The sequence below is a fragment of the Corvus cornix genome, chromosome 1, assembly GCF_000738735.6.
Source record: "Corvus cornix cornix isolate S_Up_H32 chromosome 1, ASM73873v5, whole genome shotgun sequence".
Classification (NCBI taxonomy): Eukaryota; Metazoa; Chordata; class Aves; order Passeriformes; family Corvidae; genus Corvus; species Corvus cornix.
The window spans coordinates 9,210,149-9,228,545 of NC_046332.1; the positions used below are offsets into that span (position 1 = coordinate 9,210,149).

At 38.4% G+C, this 18,397-nt stretch overlaps 1 protein-coding gene across 8 annotated transcripts in view; it reads left to right on the top strand.

The window, feature by feature from the left end:
* ROBO1 (roundabout guidance receptor 1) overlaps positions 1–10,093 on the top strand; it is a 698,238-nt gene extending 688,145 nt beyond the window's left edge. For all 8 annotated transcript variants that reach the window (XM_039556121.1, XM_010399516.4, XM_010399517.4 and 5 more), the window contains 3 exons: positions 6,042–6,350; positions 7,576–7,775; positions 8,375–10,093. In XM_039556121.1, the coding sequence (XP_039412055.1) occupies positions 6,042–6,350; positions 7,576–7,775; positions 8,375–8,389 (524 nt within the window). In that variant the 3' untranslated portion in view covers positions 8,390–10,093. The remainder of the gene's footprint in view (positions 1–6,041; positions 6,351–7,575; positions 7,776–8,374) is intronic.
* Positions 10,094–18,397: the final 8,304 nt, after the last annotated feature.

An 18,397-nucleotide genomic window follows, 5' to 3' on the forward strand; every position in this document is an offset into this window, starting at 1 on the left:
GGTGTAATGAAGAATTTAAACGATTAGTTGACAGGGAGGATATATAAATAAATTAAAGATTTTCATGAATGGTTGAAAATGCTAGGAGTATTATCAATAGCAATATATATGTCTTAAAAAATTCTCTATTTTATTTTCTTCATACAGAAAAATTTGTGAAAGAGGTTGGTCTTTCTGAAGGTGTGTGTTTCTTAATAACATAGCAATAAAAGACCTACTACTACCTATTTTTAAATAAAGGAGGGTGCTCTATGATCTACTCTGCATTGTCCAAGTAGTAAAAATTATGTATTTTCTGTGAGCACTGGTTCAAGTCAGTTGCTCCTTCATGTGGGATGGGATTTCAGCTCACTTGTTTTGTTCCTTGACAGTCATCCAGGCAGTGAAATGTTCTTCATATTTGTTGCTAAAAATCTTTGCTCAGTAGGTGGTAAGGATTAAAATGTATGCATTTTTAATTGCTCTTCATCTAGCCTTTTAAGACAGTTTACTAAGAATGCATTACAAGAACCAACTAGCAGATGTACCCTCCTTCTCAACCTTGTCTGACCTACTTACATATTTAATTTAGAAAACCAAACTTTAAAAAATACGTTTGTTTTTTCTAAATATATATATATGAGAGTCTCTTCTGAACTGTCTTGAATTGATTTATCAGTTGTTACAAGCCCTCAGAATTGTGAGTGTTTAGATAAAAAGGATAAAAGTACTTTGCCATTGTTCTGATTCAGTAGGTCTTTCAATAGAAATTATGCCATTCACAGTTCACATGAGATTTTAAATCCTGATGCTTCTTTAAATCTCTGAGTGACAAAAAATACTAACCAGTTTTGCAGCTAACTGGCTGAGACTGTAACTGATTTATTTAGCTGTGTTATCAATCACATGATGTGAGGGCAGCTGAATTTCTCACAAAAGGCAATTGAACATCTGCCAGATATTCCTCGAATATTCACTTGGAAATGTTAAGCCTTTATGCATGCCAACACCATTTGTACTTTTGTCTCCCTCTGCCTGTGCAGTACAAAAAAATCTACTCTGTATGAAGCAAATTTTAGCAAGGTAGAAAATAAGGAGGAATGCATTTCTTACCTCTGCTAAAAATCAGCTTGTTATTGAATTTTAATAATTTTCAGATGCTTGCCCTCTTCTCAGTCCTTACTTCTGAGTGCATTATGAGATATTTTGTAAATACTGATTTTGTTACTTGAGGGAGGTTTTTTGGAGTGAAAATTGTTGTGATAATTATGCAAATGTACTTAAAAGAAAAAAAAAAGCAACAGCCCTCAGCTTTTATGCATCACTTTGGGTTTTGCTGTATTGATTTGTTCATCCAATTATTCTGTACAGTGTGAGCCATATTTCTTGAGAGACAAAGCATGAAAACAACTTCAGTACATGAATAATAGCTCAGATTATGACATGTCTGGGAATCTTAAATGCTGTCTAAGTTTTTTTAAAGTCAGGAACAATCTTGAGTTTTGCACACCGGCATGAATGTGCAATAGGCAAAAAAGTCACTTTGTATCTTAGAGAATGATAGAATGGCCTAGGTTAGAAGGAACCTCAAAGGTTATCTGCTTCCAACCCCCCTGCCATGGGCAGGGACAGCTCCCACTAGACCAGGTTGCTCAGAGCCCCATCCAGCCTGGCCTTGAAAACTTCCAGGGATCGTCTTCAGTATTGCATCAAATCTGTAGCTGCTGTTTTCTTCAGGGTGTGACTCTGAAAATCTGCAGGCTGATAGAGTTTAAAAGAGAGAGTTGTCTTATGAAGCCTAATTCCCTCATTGGTCACTACTTAACAATTTTTTTGTGCTTATTTGTGGCTTCTCCACTTTAGTATCAAACTAATTTAGCAGATTATTTTTCCTCAATACTGTTTTGCTTATCCCGTGGTTCCTGTATGTGTTCTCATTTAGAAAATTATGGTCTCTCCTTTCAAAAGACACACATGGAAGGTTTCTGCTGTAGGCTGTGCTACAAAATGGCATCCATTAATTGTTTGAGTTACGTGGGAAGCAGGGTAACAGCAATACATAGACATGAATGAAACATGTGAGCACAGCTGACCTTTAACAAATACTTCTGAGTTCTTTGTATTGGTTTGATGTTGCTTTGTGATTTATTTTTTATTCCTTACAATGGAAGCTTCCATTTTGCTTTTAATAAGAAGTGTGCCAGTTTGTACTCGAGGAGGCAGATTGAATCTGGATTTTCTCTGTGATCTGAGCTGTTAAAATAAATACCACAGGGGTGTAATAGTGTTGACCTCTGAAAGGGATTTTTTTTTCCTCTGTAAAGGATTCTTCTCTGTCAGAAGTACTGTGTTATAATGAAGATTTTTATAGTTTCCCTGCAGGTTGCAAAAATGTTCTTGAAAGAGAATATCAATTTTCTTTAGTTATTACTGTACCATAGAGCTGCTGCCAGTTTATGAAACTTTTTATATCAATGCATCTTCCCTTTCCATAGTCAAGATTCAACACCACTTTGTTCATTGTCCTGTGTAGCCAGATAGGATTCTTGAACAGAGTAGTTTGTTCCAAGCTGTATTTTATAGGCTACAGGAATGTTCCTTCCCTTTGGTATTCATTTATCCAGTGCACCGCCAAGCCACATCTGCTGGACACTGGCTCTTAGGGTGGCTGAAAAGGCTGATGTTGGATATCTACGCTCCCTTTACATCAGCAGGCTCAAGAGAAGGGCTATTCAGTGCTTTATTACAGAGAAAGTTAGTGGAGCATGTTGAGACACATGATATTGCATTGCTGGGGTAGAGTTAATTTCTTCTCAGCAGCTGTTAAGGTGCTTTGTTTTGGATTTAGAATGAGAATGGTGGTGATGATGTTTTTTGCCAAGTTGTGTTTATCCTAAGTCAAAGCCTTTTTTTTTTTCCTTGTCTCATGCTCTGCCAGTGAGGAGGTGCACAGAAGAAACTGGGAGGGAGCATAGCTCAGACAGGTGGCCCGAACTGACCCAAGGGATATTCCACACCACAGAACATCATGTCCAGTATAGAAACTGGGGATTTACCCAGAGGGGCCCATCTGGGTTCAGGAAGGGGGTCTGGCATTGGTCAGTGGGTGGTGACCAATTGGGTGACCAGTGGGTGGTGAGCAATTGCATTGTGTATCACCTGTTTTTTCCCTTATTATTATCATTATTATTATTGTTTACCATTATTATATTATTTTACTTTTATTTTCAATTATTAAACTATTCTTATCTCAACATACGAGTTTTACTTTGATTCTCCTCCCCATTCCACTGGGGTGGGAGAAGAGAGGTGGGAGGTCGAGTGAGCAGCTGAGAGGAGATTCATCTCCAGCTGGGTTTAAAACCATGACAGTAGTTTTTAGTGCCCAACATGCACCCCAAAGGGTTGAGATAAGGACAAATCCAACAAGAGTTTGTTTAAAGAAAAGCATCTGTGGTTCCAGAAGCCTACACTTCTGAGTTTGAGTATCTTCATCCACTTCTAAATCAGTGTGTCCTCTTCTGAGGGAAGACATGCTGTGAGAAGGAAATTTTCCTCAAGAACGAAAGTATTGTTGGAATCTCCACAGGCTAATTCAGAATTTGTGTTATCTTTTAAGCCTTGTCCAAGTTCTGTAATCACTATCAGTGTTCTGTGAGAGATGAGGTCCATCTCCAGCCTTGCTTTTGCAGAACAGTTCTTGTGCTCAATAAGCTTTAGTCTGGATTGACATGGTCTTACGCACTGGGCTTTCAAGAAGCATACTACACACAACTCTGAGACCTTAGGCAGACTTCACGTGAATTTTCATGTGATTGCTGAATTGTAAGAGGTTATATACTTCTTCAGACCAACACTTTTTGCAGTAGATATTGACACTTAAGATCATCTGGCTGTGGGTCTTTGTGATCCAGAAATTCAAATTTGCATCTACAGGGCTGGGCAGCCCAGTAGAAGTAGTTTGGTTTGCTCTTTGGTGGCAGGACCTCGCAGGCCATTTTTAGAAGAGGTAGCCTGAGTGCTACTCTGATGGCTGGAATTACAGACTTTCACTGCTGAGGCTGTGTACTGAGCAGAGGTTGCCTCTCTAAACCATGTTTAACAGTTACAGATAACAAAGGAATGCAACATAACTGATCCCGTGCTTTCTTGACAAGTATGTTGTAAGTCTTGGTGCTGTGACCACTTCCCTGTGAGCCTGTTCCAGTGCCCAACCACTCTCTGGGTAAAGAGCATTTCCAGTCTAAACCTCCCCTTCATTTTGATTCAGCCACTTAGTTTATCCAAGCTTACATTATGCCTTCTTAGGTTTTGAAAATGACAGTCCTTTTTCTTAAAATGTATCTGCAAATAGTGAGTGTTAAGTAGATACTTAAAATTAAGTCTCAATATTTCAATTGTTTACCTTTAGCTGCTCTCCAAGACTGATGTTCCCCTAACTGCTCAAGTTCAACAAACAAACTACCCTGATGGGATTTTTTGTTTGGTTGGTTTGTTTTGGGTTTTTTTCCACCAACACAGTGGAGTTACTGCAGCAGGATATCATTTCCCTGAAGTATGTCCAACCTTATGAACCATACCTTTTGATATCTTTCTTCCTCATCATTCCAATCCAGCCAATTGATAAAATTTCCTGTCTTGTTTAAAACAGGTCAAGGATAATTCCAAGATATGTCACCAGGTGAACGTGGTTGATGGTTCCTAGTAAGCTTGCAGAGCACTGAATTCTGCATTGCTTCACCTTTCCAAAGGGCAGATTCAAGTCACTCATGCTTTGTGTCACTGGAAAACCTCTCAAAAATGTCTGGCATGTGCCATATCTGAACTTATATGTATATATTAGAGACTTGTTTTGTCTTACTCAGGAGTGTTACCTTTATTTTTGACCCATTTTATGTAAATGTCAGTTGAAATATTCTCTGGAATAGACTGAGAATTAACTGTATATATAGTGATTGTGTTTGAAAAACACAGCTGCTTCCAGATTTTTGTGGAAATAGAAATGCACACTATTACAAAATGCTGAAGTTACAATTTTTAATAGTGAAGGGGTTTTTTTCTAGTAATTTCAGTTGAGAATATTAACCACATCTCACTTTTTTTAACCTGTTGTTCTCTTATATCCCTGTGAATTGTGCCTACAGCTTTATTGTGAACTGCTTTTGTATTGCCACTTCTTGCTTGGCTCCTATATTTTTTTCTTCACATTTTACATTCCGCAGAGCACTGTTGTATCCTGATGAACATTTTACATATTCTAGTTTTATGTCCTAATGCAAGAATAGAAAAATATAACTAAGTGAATTATATTTGGGTTTTATAAATAGTATTTTAAAATATACAGAATTTTAGAACCCCTTAAGTTGTGCTAATTTACAGAGCCAAATTCAGAAGTCTTTGTGTGTCTTTTCTTCTTTTTTTGTTTTTTTCTGAGAGCTTATTACTTCATTGACTGACTGTGGTTTTTTCTTTAGTATGTCATGACATACCCTCAGACACCAAGGATATGTGTGTTAGTTTAACCTATTGTTTTAAAAGAAGAGTGCAATACCACATATAGTTTATCCTTGCATATGTCAGCAATGCATCTGATACACATTCTTACATCCCAGCCTGTTTGCTTTAATGCTCACTACACTGAAGACCTTGAGCACCTGCAGCACAAGCTGCTGTATTCTTGAATGGACTTAGCAAAATATGATAAATATCAGGAAGGATATGTTATTATCCTTAACTCTTTGTTGATACCCATAACTGGTGTTGTTAATATCCAAGTGCCTAAAGTTTATTGCAGTTTTCAGTAATGGCTTTTAAGAAAATATTGTGATTTGAAAAGGCAGTTAGAGGTCTTCCTTTGTGTTTTTAAAGCTCAAGCTTTTGAAAAAATACCCATCAGCAGTTTTAACAGTAGCATAATACTTTTTGGGGTGGAGAGAGAAGGGCAGAGGGAGGGCTGAAAATAACCAAGAGCATCTGTTTCTTCAGTTCAAGTTAAATATTATTTCTTCATTTCACTGGTGCGTGATGTCACCGCAATGACTTCTTCTCTCTCACCTTCCTAGACTTGCCACCTCCTCCTGTGCCACCTCCAGCCATAAAATCCCCGACGGCCCAGTCCAAGGCGCAGCTGGAGGTGCGGCCGGTCGTGCTGCCCAAGCTCGCTGCCATGGACGCGAGGACAGACAGGTCGGCCGAGAGGAAAGGAGCGAGCTACAAGGGGAGGGACGGGGCGGAGGGCAGGCAGCATGCCGACGGGCGCACGCACTCGGGGGAGCGCAGGGAAGCCCAGGAGCAGCCCGGCGACGGCAAACTGCGAGCAAGCAAAGCACCAAAACGAGACGGCACACCAGCAAAAACTCATCTTCTTCAAGGTCATTCTGCCCGCTCGGGGTTATCTGGGGTGCTGGGTGTTGGTCACTGGGAACTTGGCAGGCTGCTGAAGAGAAGTTAGAGCTGCTGAATTGCCACTAGTGTTAATGTGGGTCACATGGCAGGTTCTTGTTAGGGGAGAACAGAAATACAAGCTCATTACAAGCTTACAAAACATTCTTTTTCTATCTTGCTGCCCTCAGACCCATCATGTATTAAAGCTAATGCTGGGGAAAGCAGAAAGAAATATGCCTTAAGAGTTGTAAGGATCAGTGTCCCTGCTCCTACCACACACTTGTAGTCTAGTTATATTTAATGTTTCTCATTATGATCTGCTTTATAAGGGAACTGAGTGAAGTCAGACCGTAGATCTGTAAGAAAGAAACTTAACTTTTCTACAAAAGGATTAGCACTTAGCCCATTTTGCCAATTTGTAGAGGACAAAAGGGCCAGAATGATGCCTGGTCCTGTTTCAAAAGTAAGAAAGCCCTAGTAGTTGTGGATTAATTATAAATACTAACTGGCATGGCATTATACGAGCCAGCCCTGAGCAAAGTAATCTCTTATATACGGAAAGTGGTAAGTTTACTCATTAATGGAATGTGCCAAGTGTTCACTAAGAGCACAGATTGATACAAATGACTGGTCCTTTCTACCTACAGGTATTTAGGGATAATATCAGGGGAATTTGGGTAGTAAGTTGGTTAAATGGGTGCATGAATAGAAGTTTGATTACAGTGGATTGCTACAGAGAAAAGTTATTAGAATACTACCACAGAGGATAGTGGTGAAATTTTAAAGCATGGTGACTAATTGTGTCTCAAATTCAGCCTGAGAAATGCAGGGTCCAGTATTTAGGTGGATTGAGTTCCTTGTATCATATGTGTATTCTCATTTCCTCTTACTCTGTCACATTGAATATATACTGCAGGGAGTGGGGTTCTTTTCATTTTCCTGTAGAACACAGACCAGGGATCCTAAATTGAAATGAAATGGACACTAATCATGAATTAGTTTTTCTGTGGTGAACGTTACCATGTAAAGACTATAAATTTCCTTGAGAAAGCTTCTGTAATGCTGTTATGGAAGCAGCATATTTCATGTTCTTGTCAGGCATCACTTCCAACCTCCTGAGAATCATAAAAAGTAAATCAGCTGCATGCAGAAATTTTAGGTTCACTATCTCTGGGCTTGTAAACATAACAATGTGTGCATTTAATTATACAGAGGACATCCTGCCATATTCTAGACCAACGTTTCCAATATCAAATAATCCGAGAGATCCCAGCTCCTCCAGCTCCATGTCATCGAGAGGGTCAGGAGGCAGACAGAGGGATCAAGCAAATCTAGCCCGAAGGAATGTTGCAGAAATGCAAGTTCTGGGAGCCTATGAACAAGGAGAAGAGGAAGAAGAAGAAGAGATGGAGGTAACTGCAGTTTTAATACTGAAGATGACTACAATAAGGCTGGTTTTGTTTTTAGACAGATGCCAGGAAAAAACACTTTAGAAGCAGAAATATTTCTGTTCAGGAAAATAAGTGCATTTAGCTGTCCATTAATGGTGTGCCCAATCCAAGTAAATAAACTTCAAGAATGTGCCAAAACCATAAAAACCAAGTAATACATAGTATAATGTAATTGTCACCACGCTAAAACTTATGGAACAGAACTTGCAGAAATACAGTATTTTGAAGAGCACATTACCCAGATTCTTTCAAAACTGAAAATATAGAACTAGAGCATCTAAGAATACCATGACATTGCTTTTCACATCTTTTGACAGTTTATCATTGTAGATTTTATTAGATATTGAGACATGAACTTTTTTCTTTTTCTGCCTAATGATATTGATTCAATTTAAATACTGGTTGTAGATAGGGTGGCCAACATACAGTCACACTGCTGTGCATAATTAAAATTAGTAATTATCATTTAAAGGTAGCAAATCTCTAAGAAGTATATAAACCAAATTTTAAATAAAAAAGTTTAACATGTAGTAATTTTTGTCCTCTTTTTTTTAATACAGGAAACAGAAAGCTGAAGACAACAACATGTACTGTAACAGGCTTTTAAAATCTAATCAGAAAAAAAATAAATCACTTAAGATGCCTCAAGTCTGATGATGTTTGACGCCAGAAATAATGTTCAGTGCAATCAGAGTGTACAATTTTTCCTTTTTCCTCATGCCATCAGAATGCTAGTTTTTGTTTTATTCTTTCTTTGTAAACCCTCCTCACTAGGAAGGGCCCTCGCCTATTCCGTAACCATGAGCGCATCACCTTTGCTGCCCGAGCAGGCAGGGAAGCTGCTCTTCGAGGTGCTTGGGCCAGCTGCTGCTTCAGGATTAGAACAGAAGGGAATGCCAGGGCCTGGCACTCCAAGGTTTCTCCCCAGCGAGGCGGTGCTCAGTGCACTGCCTGCTCACCAGTGAGCCAGTCGGTAACAGCGCAAGTGACACGGCAGCGATCAGAGAGGTCCCCAGAGTGAACGTGCTGCAGAACATTCTGTGGTTCTCGGGGTTTCACTGTAGTCTGCAGCCAGTGCAAATGGTATCTTGCAGTTTTAATACAGACTGTGTGTCTTGTTTTCTGCCAGTCTCTTGCTAACCTTTTGCAGATGATACAGTTTGACAAATGAAAGTAAAATTAATTTGGGACAAGGTGGCTCTTATTGTAAATATGTACTCATTTTAAACCCCTGTGGTACTTTGATTTGTCTTTCCATTTTCATCATTAAATACATTCTTATTAAAAATGTCCTTTGGGATAGGTAGGAGGTAAGCCAGTGTGATTGCTATTTGCCTAATCATAGCATGAGCAAGTTTATCTGAAACTTTTTTCTAATTTTCCAGCCTCAACAATGCTTATGAAAAGAAAACCAATGGACATTTTTAATAATGATTAGGTAATATCATCAACTGTTACTGGCCCAAATCTCAGACCTCTACTTGTGTCAATTCACCTTAAAGAAGAAGTGCCACTTAAAGAAGTTTTGTTTGATCTTGGCAATGAATTTTTTTTGTAATGCACTGCTTATCTTTTTTTTTTTTTGGTTTTAAAAGCACAATCACTAAACTTTGTTTGTAAACCATTGTAACTATTAATCTTTTTTTTTGTCTTATTGAAAATGTTAAGCATTTGTTTTGGGATATTTTTCATCTTTTTGTTAATGCTCTATGTTTGTATTTGGAATATTTGAATGATGACAGATGGTAAAGTAACAAACGTAAATGTGGGCCATAATCAAAACACTTCTCACTTTTCCTGGACTTACAGAAAATTACCAATTTTTCTGTGTCCTCTCTCAACATTGGATTATCATTAAAGCTGAAATAGAGGCATTAGTTGCATTGAATTTGCCAAATGATGTCCTCTGTCTGTAGATTTTTCTGATCTTTTTTGTAATTATAAAATTTCTTTGTCATTGGTGCTAATGGAAAAATGTGTGTTTGTTTATTGACAGCTATCAGGACTAGCCCCAATGAAAAAAAAAAAAAAGAAAAAAAAAGAAAAAAAAGTGTTTTGGTGTTTACTGAGGACTGAAATTTTTCATTTAGCTAATTTTTAAAGAAAGGTTCCATAGAAAGGGTGTGCAGTACTAAAGGAAAAATCCATGTGATTAATGTTTTCATTATGTTCATGTAAGAAACCTCATATTTTAGCCATAATTTTGCATACTGAGGATCCAATAATCAGAAAAGTAATTTTTGTCACATTATTTATTAAAAATGTTCTCAAATACATTATCTTTCCTGTGTAATTTCTTGTGTTCCCTGAAGCATAATTTTGGGGGCAACTCTAATCTTGTTTCTATTGGCAAGAGCCAGGATCTGTTCCACTGTAATCATGCAGCTACAGTAGCATGGGCAAGGTGGGAGAGCTGGATGCAGCCTAAGATTTTGCATAATTACAATTGATTGCCTTAAAGATCTGATTTCTGGGTACTTCATGAACTGTGATAATGAAAACTTCTCTCAGCCTGCCAATTTCCAGAGAGAGCTGATGAAGAAAATCTGTACCAACAAAAGTGTTCACCTGAGGGGTGAGACACGTTGTCTGCAAAGGGAGTAAGTTCCAAGTAACTGAAGAGAATGAATGGTACAAGTCATATGTTTGTTGGGACCTGCACAAATCCCAAGTTTCCTGACCTGCCTGCTGGCCTGTGCTGTAGCCATTCTGTGGCTGGCAGAGCCCTGCTGTGGATCATGGTGAAGGAGGTGATGGCCCCTTTTGCACTCTTCTGTTTTCATAAGCCTGCGTACTGATCACCCTTTCCTTATCCTCTACCCATCTCCCCAGTTAAAAATTGCTGATTTTGACTGACACACTTCTCTGCTGTCTAGCCACAGAACACTGCTAGAGCCTTACCAGGCACGAGCCTCAGGTACAGGTTTTTTCATAACTGCAGCTTTGAAGCACATAGGAAGATTAGGTAGAATTGTTAAATGTGTAACCTTTCTGTGTTGACTTTTTTCGGATGTCTTCAGTCCTCGTACCTCAGAGCAGCATGTGTTAGAGCCCACATTATCCAGGCTGGAGCCCATAGATAGGTGATACCTATGTGGCCTGCCTGCACCTTTCCTTTGGAGGAGGCAGGAGAGGTGGGTTTCATGGGCACAGCTGAATGTCTTTCTTGGCACCAGAAACAGCCTTTTGGTTTGAGGTGAGCCATTCTCACAGCAGGGTGAAGGGGGCAAGGTGGAGCTCGAAGAAGAGTCCCTGAGTGTGTCAGCCCCTTGGCACAAAACCTTAACCTGCTGCCAAAGGTGTTCTGTTGCATCTCAATACTGGGACCTGTGCAGACCTCTCTAAGGTGTATCTGCCCAGAAACCCTGGTGCTGCATGACTGAAATAACAAGTACTCACTTCACTCTCTGCTGGCACGGTGACAAAATGGAAATCCCATGCTGGATCCCCAGCCATATCCATGTCCATCTGCGTAGTTTCACTGGAAGTTCTGACCTCAGCCAGCAGTAAGTGGGAAATGTTGCCCTATGAGGTTTTATATGAAGTTGTTATAAATTTGTTGGTGGGTGTTCCCTAAGAGGTTTTTTGGGTTGTTTTTTGATTGCATTCACTTGTAGCTGGCAGTGTCTTGAACAGTGTGTCACAGAGTTGTCAAGGGTTCTTGCACTCACACTGGGTTCTCGGTGCACTCTGGTCTTTCCAAAACCAATGTCATTAAGGAAAATATTTACAAGCTTGATCTTGAAATTATGACTCCTGCTAGTCAATATTGAGACACACCTGGTTTAGTCTTTGCCATTGAGGTACAGTAAAATGAGGTCATTTGCACATAGCTACATTTCCCAAAGAATTATGAAGTGATTGGAAAGCCAACACAACCAAAGTAGTGTTCAGAGGTTTTGATTATGCTCTATACCTGAAAAAGCAAGTATTCTAGTGGAAAATCCATAGCTTCTGTGTGCTGAGTTAATATCATGGTTGTAGACGTTTTATTTTTCTTGTAGTTTTTCCTTTGAAATCCTGTATGAGTTCCTGTTAAATTGGACTTTACTTGGAGTAAAATAATACTATTATACTATGAAAGAGGTCTAAAATAACATTCATAAAATTGTATCAAATGCCTTGCATGTATTTTAGCATTTTTTTATCCAGTGAGTTTATTTTCCAATGAGTAATTATTCTGATGTATAAATGACAAAGTGCTTTTATTTTAAGATAATGCAAATATGCCCTAGATCTGTATTTGCAAAAATTGTACAGGAGGAGTAGGTTAGCTGCAACTGATCATGAAACCTAAGCAATGTAATTTGCTTCAATTCTTGTAAATATATTTGAAGTATATACCACCTCACTTCTTGTATTCCAGAACCAGCTATTTGTAAAAATAACAACCTGGTTAATTTATAGCTTTAGTTAGCATGTAAATTTTACACAATGTTTTGTTTTTAACTACTTTATTTTTCTTTAATCTATTATCTTCCCTCAAAACTTAATGAAGAAAGAGCTTCCATGGGAAAACTGGAGGGTCTGCCGAACATAGCATCTGTTCTGCAATATGGTTTTTGAAAGCTAACATCCCACCTCTGTATTCGTAGCTCCTAAAAGATTTTCTGTCAGCAAGAGAACTACCTATTAAAAATTAAAAATGCTATATCCCCTCTGCGAGGTTTACAAATTAACTAAAGCATCTACTTTCAAGTGGAGAAAATTATTTTATACAGTGTTTTTGCTTATGTTACAGATGAAAATTCTTAGCAAATGGAAGTCCTACTGCTTATGTATAATATAATATGTTTAGTGTGTACACAGGGAGATACTGATGTTTGCAAATGCAGATTTTTATGTGTATGGAGTTTTTTATTTGCTGAGATTAAGATTGGGAACTGAGAGTCTTCCAAACACTCAGATGAAAGGCAAACTTGTTTATGGGTGTTTGAGATTTGCCCACACGTGAGTAACTCCCAGTATTGCCATGGTCATCATCCTCACTGGACATGCCCTTCAACAGCTTCGTTTTGTATTGGGCTGACTGAAAAGTTGAGAATTTAGGTCACACAATGAATCTTTAAACTTGGCAACAACTTGGATCTCAGTGTGAACTGTTTACACAGATTTGATTTCCTTTAGTTTTTTTTTTTCCTTGTCTGTGATGATTTTCCTGTTGCCTATAAATATGTTCTTCATAAAAGTCAGTGCTGTCTGTGGCAGTGAAACATTTGAAGATTAAGGTTATTATTTTTTTAAACTGCTCCTTTCTTTTTATCAAGCCACTGAATTTTGGATCACAGAAACATTCAAAGATTTTGAGATGACACCATGGAAATGAGGATCCTTTTACATTTGCTGTCCATATTGAGGATGTGAAAAAATTCCATCCTATTCAGAAAAGGAAGAGGAATTGATGAAACTGGAATCCAGTCTCTATGAAAGCTAAAAAGCAGGAAGGCAGGCTGGAGAAGATGAATCAAGGGACATAAAGAGAAAAAAAAATTGAGGCACCGAAGAACTCAGCTGTCATTGAGACTAATGGCCAAAGTACTGTTGAATTGAACTGTTCTGGAAGTGAATTACCTTCTTACAGAATGGCAAAGAATAGCCATCACAGTGCAATGAGCACTGGAAGAAGAGTGAAATCCTTGCTGCATGCTTATTTTTTTCAGAGTCCTTGCTAAATATGCACCAAATGGCCTCATTTTAAGCTACTAGAAGAAACAGTGAGGTTTTAATTCACCATGGTTTTCAGTTTGTCACATGAGATGAAGAGGATGGGACCTACTCAGTTCTAGTCTCTGGCATAAAGTGGAGCCAATTGCTTTTCAGATTTTTCTTGGAGCATGACAATCAAAGCCATGAGGATAAAAATGGTGTTTATTGATTTTTTTTTTTAAGCCTAAGATATTTTTAGCAAAAGCAACATCAGGAAATGTAGAATAAAACTACTTAGTATCGACTTTTATTCTGTGGCTTCCCACCAGTTTTAAAGCACAGATGTGGTTCAAAGTCAGCAGCAAGGGATAACAGGAAAGGAGCCCTTAGGGGCTTTGATCCATAGAAGGACAAAAGCAAAATAAATAAAAAAAATTAAAAGAAAAACCCTCCACCCCTTTTTTCAGCAAATGGTAGCTAATAGGATATTTCTAAAGCATTCGGATAGCATGAAAATAATGGCCAAAAACCTTTATTTCTGCTATGTTAATTGTCGTAATATCAAAGATTTCATTATATCCCTGAAAATGATGTTTGTACAAGAAATTGCGTTCTACTGAGCTGAGTACAGAGCAGTGCAGTTCCTCATACCTCATAAAAGCCTGAAAAAAGTGAAGCTGACCACAATGTTGTGAGCAGCATGCCAAGTCTTTATCCCGCTGACCGCACACCTTACTAATTAAAATAGAAACAAAGTGTTAGTTCCCATAGCCTTTGTTAATCATGTTACAAAGGTGGCAGCATTTGATGGCTTAGGCAGTTTAAAATTTACAACCCCTCATAGTCCCAAAGTTTGTATTTCTTGGGTACTAATACCTGGAATAGTGTAACAATGCAAGGTGCCAATGGACTCCAGTCTTACAGGAAGCAAAATCAATTTAGGGACACGTAAACAATTCATAAGTGCCAAATGGCTACAGAGATAGATTTATCTGTCAGTTCCTGGAGATAATTTCATTCTTACATGATTCCTTTAGGAGGGACGTGTATATTTTTATGCTTCTGCTGCTGTAGGTTAAATTCTTTGGCAGGACTTTACAAGAATCATCATCAGCTTTATGTGCACAAGGTGTAAAGGAAAAGAACGTACATTTGTTCATCAACCTAAATTTTCCTGCCCTTCTATGCTTGCATTTTGACATTCTTCACTCACACTATATCTTTTTTCCTACAAAACCTGAGTCACAGGGTGTGACTGTCTGGTTTGCTAAAACCCTTTATGTTTGTTGAGCACCTGTTTGATTTTGGTGAGTATTTTTCAAATGCTTCTCTTTAGGGGAAATATTTAATTTTTCCATTGAAAGTCTGCATAGTCCTGTGAAACTAAAACCATATCTTCACTGGGAACCTAATCCTTGTGAGCTCACTTTGGCCGGCTAACATGAAGGCAGGCAGTAAATCCAGAGCACACGCTACAGACACTCTGTCCTGCCTACGTCGCACTTCAGAGAATTTATCAAAATCACAAAGGCTAGCAGAAGGCTGATGCTCAGTTTCTGAAGGACTGCAACGTTTTCCTTTTTTCCACATTAATAAATGCCACAAGTACAAGCTCAGTCCACTGATGCTCTGGGAATGCAGCACCCGCTACACTTCTTTATTCCATCCACGTGGACATTTGTAATTCTTTGGCTGTCACAGGGCTTTGCCCACTGTGCTCTGAGGAGGAGGTTAGGTAGGACAGCAATGTGAAGATCAATTTAAGGTGACAGGGGCTGAATAAACTTACTTCCATAATATTAGTCTTGGACCATGAGAAAAATTGGGTTGTCAAACCCAAAAATGTTTGGTCCTCCTGCAGTAAGGTGATTGAGTGTGCAAGAGCTTGGAAAGGAGTTGGTCAGAAATGTTACATGTACTGAACCTGGAGTCTGAAGTTGAACAAGGGAAGTGAAAAGGGGGGGTTAAAACTGTGCTGACGTGTTTTGTGGTTTGTTTTGGTGGATTTTTTTTTTCCCCTGGAAGAAGAACAAGTAAAGGCTGTTACGTTCCTACTTTATCATACATGAAAGCTCAGGAGTAACATAAAAACCAAGTAACTGGTGAGATTGCCATTTTTGGCTACCACAGTAACCATCATAAAACTCTCAAATGAGACATTTCAGCCACATCCATTTTTTACAGAGCTAACAGATTAAAGAGGCTGTGCTGACAAGATACCAACGAGCACCTCTGAGCCCCATTTTAAAATGTAGGCAGGAAAAGAACCTTGGAGGAATATTCTCACTGAAATAACAAATGAGCTTAACTGTATTTCCTGCAGTAGGAGGGTGCTACAGACACTTAGCTTCTGCAGCAGATATGCCTCAGAACAGTCTGAATCCCTGTGGCAATTAGAATTAAGATACAGTGGGATTAATTTAATGTCTGTCAAGCACTCTGAATATGAACGTTTCTGTGTAAGCCGTAAGTAGTAGGAGCACTTCTGTCAGTTTTGCTTTGCAATCAGTCAGGCTGTTTTCTCTATAGCTTTTGGAGAGCTTTTATTGAGTTAGTTAACCAGTCCACTGAAGTGCAATAAATCTGCACTACAGGAAAAAAAAAAAGAAAACAAAAAATAGATTTTATGTGGATTCTCTTTTTTTGTTCCATGCTCACTGCTTGTAGGCTTGCTTTCTTGGATGCATGCACACTGTCACTATGTTTTGACATCATGCCCACACTGGGGAAATGCAGATTCCAAGTGCCAGGAAAACACATATGTACTAATTTCAGTTGCTTTATACTTCTTGTTGACAGCAAACTATGGAGGATGTTAGTCCAGCTTATAATGGGAAAACTTTGCTGCTGTCAGTGATACACTGACCAAATTCTTAACAGAGTCTGTGATTCAATTAATCAATTTTTTAAATAAATTAATCTCTATATTGCCGTCAATTTATAGAAAGGATAAGAAAATAACTGAGATGAAAAATATAAATTGAACTTTCCCTTAAGTGTATGCTGGTAGAAATACTTCAGCAATTGGAAGAAAACAGTTCTTCATGGATTTCTGATTACTGTCATCAAACCAATTTTGTGTTGGTGAAAGATGGCATGTTAGATTTTTTTCCCAGAAAAACTGAAACTAATGTTAAAAACTGTTTCTATTAAATGGTTAAGAATCTCATTCAAGACATCCAGAGAAGCCTTGTGTGACAAATTTGTGAAGAACATAAAGGAAATATTCTGAATATTTTTTCAAGCATTATAATGGGCAGCAAAGTATCTTTATCACTTTCTCTTTTCTAATCAGCTGCTTTGAAGCTTCAATATCCTATTAACTTTAGATCATCATTTCTGCAGTTCAGTAAGATACGGCAGGGTATTTTCCCACTCCTTTAGTCTGCAAGTGGCAAAAATCAAAATTTTAAACAATTTGATATTATTAGATAATCTTCATTACAGCTACCATAACATTGTCTGGGTCCTGGCCTCCCATAGCAGTAGGATGCTGCTTCCAGCCTGGCTCCATTTGTCTGGCCAGTTCAGGTGGTTGTCTCCTTTGGACAGGGGCTCTCTCCCATGAGTCCATACAGGAGCAGCGCTACAGGAGCATTGCTGCCCTGATGCAAATACTACAATATAATTAGTATTAAAATGTAAGGCCTAATGATATTTGGAGACTATCAGTGGATCCCCTTGAGGATCAATTTTGGGGCAGTCTTATTTAATATTTTCATTAGAGTACTTAGCTCAAAAGTAGGAGTCCGATAATGAAATGTGCTGATCACAGAAGTTGTGAGCAATTGTCATTATGGGGGAGCAATGGGTCACCTTGAGGGCTGGAGGATCAAAAAAGCAGGAAATTAGGCAGTTCACTATGCAAAGTCATGCTCTTAGGGATTAATACAAATGTCCATTATATGCTGGAAATTCATCAGTTGTAAACAACAGTGAGGAAGAAAAAAGCCTGACTTGTATTTGTTGATCACTGAAAATTCTAGAAGCTCCCATTGAGATTATGCCAATAAAAACAAAGCAAAATAAATGTAAACCTGAGATATCCAATAAAATATAGTTCCAGTAGAAAGAGAGAAATGCAGATGTCATTGTCTCAGCCCTTATAAAAACACAAATGGGATGCTCTGCCCAAATCTAGATGTTTGTGGAGCTGATGCTGCGGGGAAATTATAGAAAATTGCAAGTATCTGTGATCTATAATTAGATCTGCTCCTTGTAAACAGAAAGATTGTAGTGGAGTGACTTTCATCCATATCATGGTGCAACTTTTTAGTAGGAGCTATTATAAACACATGGAAAAACAAGCTCTTTGATGTGTTTATGTGTGAAAAATCCAGAATGATTCCTCTTTGGTTTCAGTGTAATTGGTCTAAAATTTCAGTGAAAGCTCACTCTTCAGTAGCAATCTGTTGATAGCTGGACTCATCAGGAAAGTCATGAAAGCACAGGATGCAGCTTTTCCCCTGACATCTGAAACTCTGCTTCTGAAACTGGCTGAAGTGATTATCACGTTCACTTTCAGAGCAAGGCATTAAGGTTAATACTTGAGTCAGGCTTTTCCATCTAAACCTTAAAGACAGAGAAATCTGAACAGTTTTAGAAAAATGGCAGAGTACCAATATCTTGAGATAAACTATGGTGGTCAACCTGGTTTCACTATTCAGACAATTGAATGGATAGATAGAAAATAATGAACTTCATTCCTGTAGTAACCGATACTTTGGAGATGGATCCAAAGTGGAATGTTTCACCCTAAATTGAATGTAAACTAGAGGTATTTTAATCTGTTTACAAAGGTGACAGCTGTGACCAATTTGAATGTCTGAGATAGCTCAGAGAAAAAATGTAAGTGAAAATGAGAATATGAGAAGGGAGAAAAATGAGTCCTCCAAAAGTAAAGCTGAAAGAACACCACTCAGTGGCATGGTCCAGAA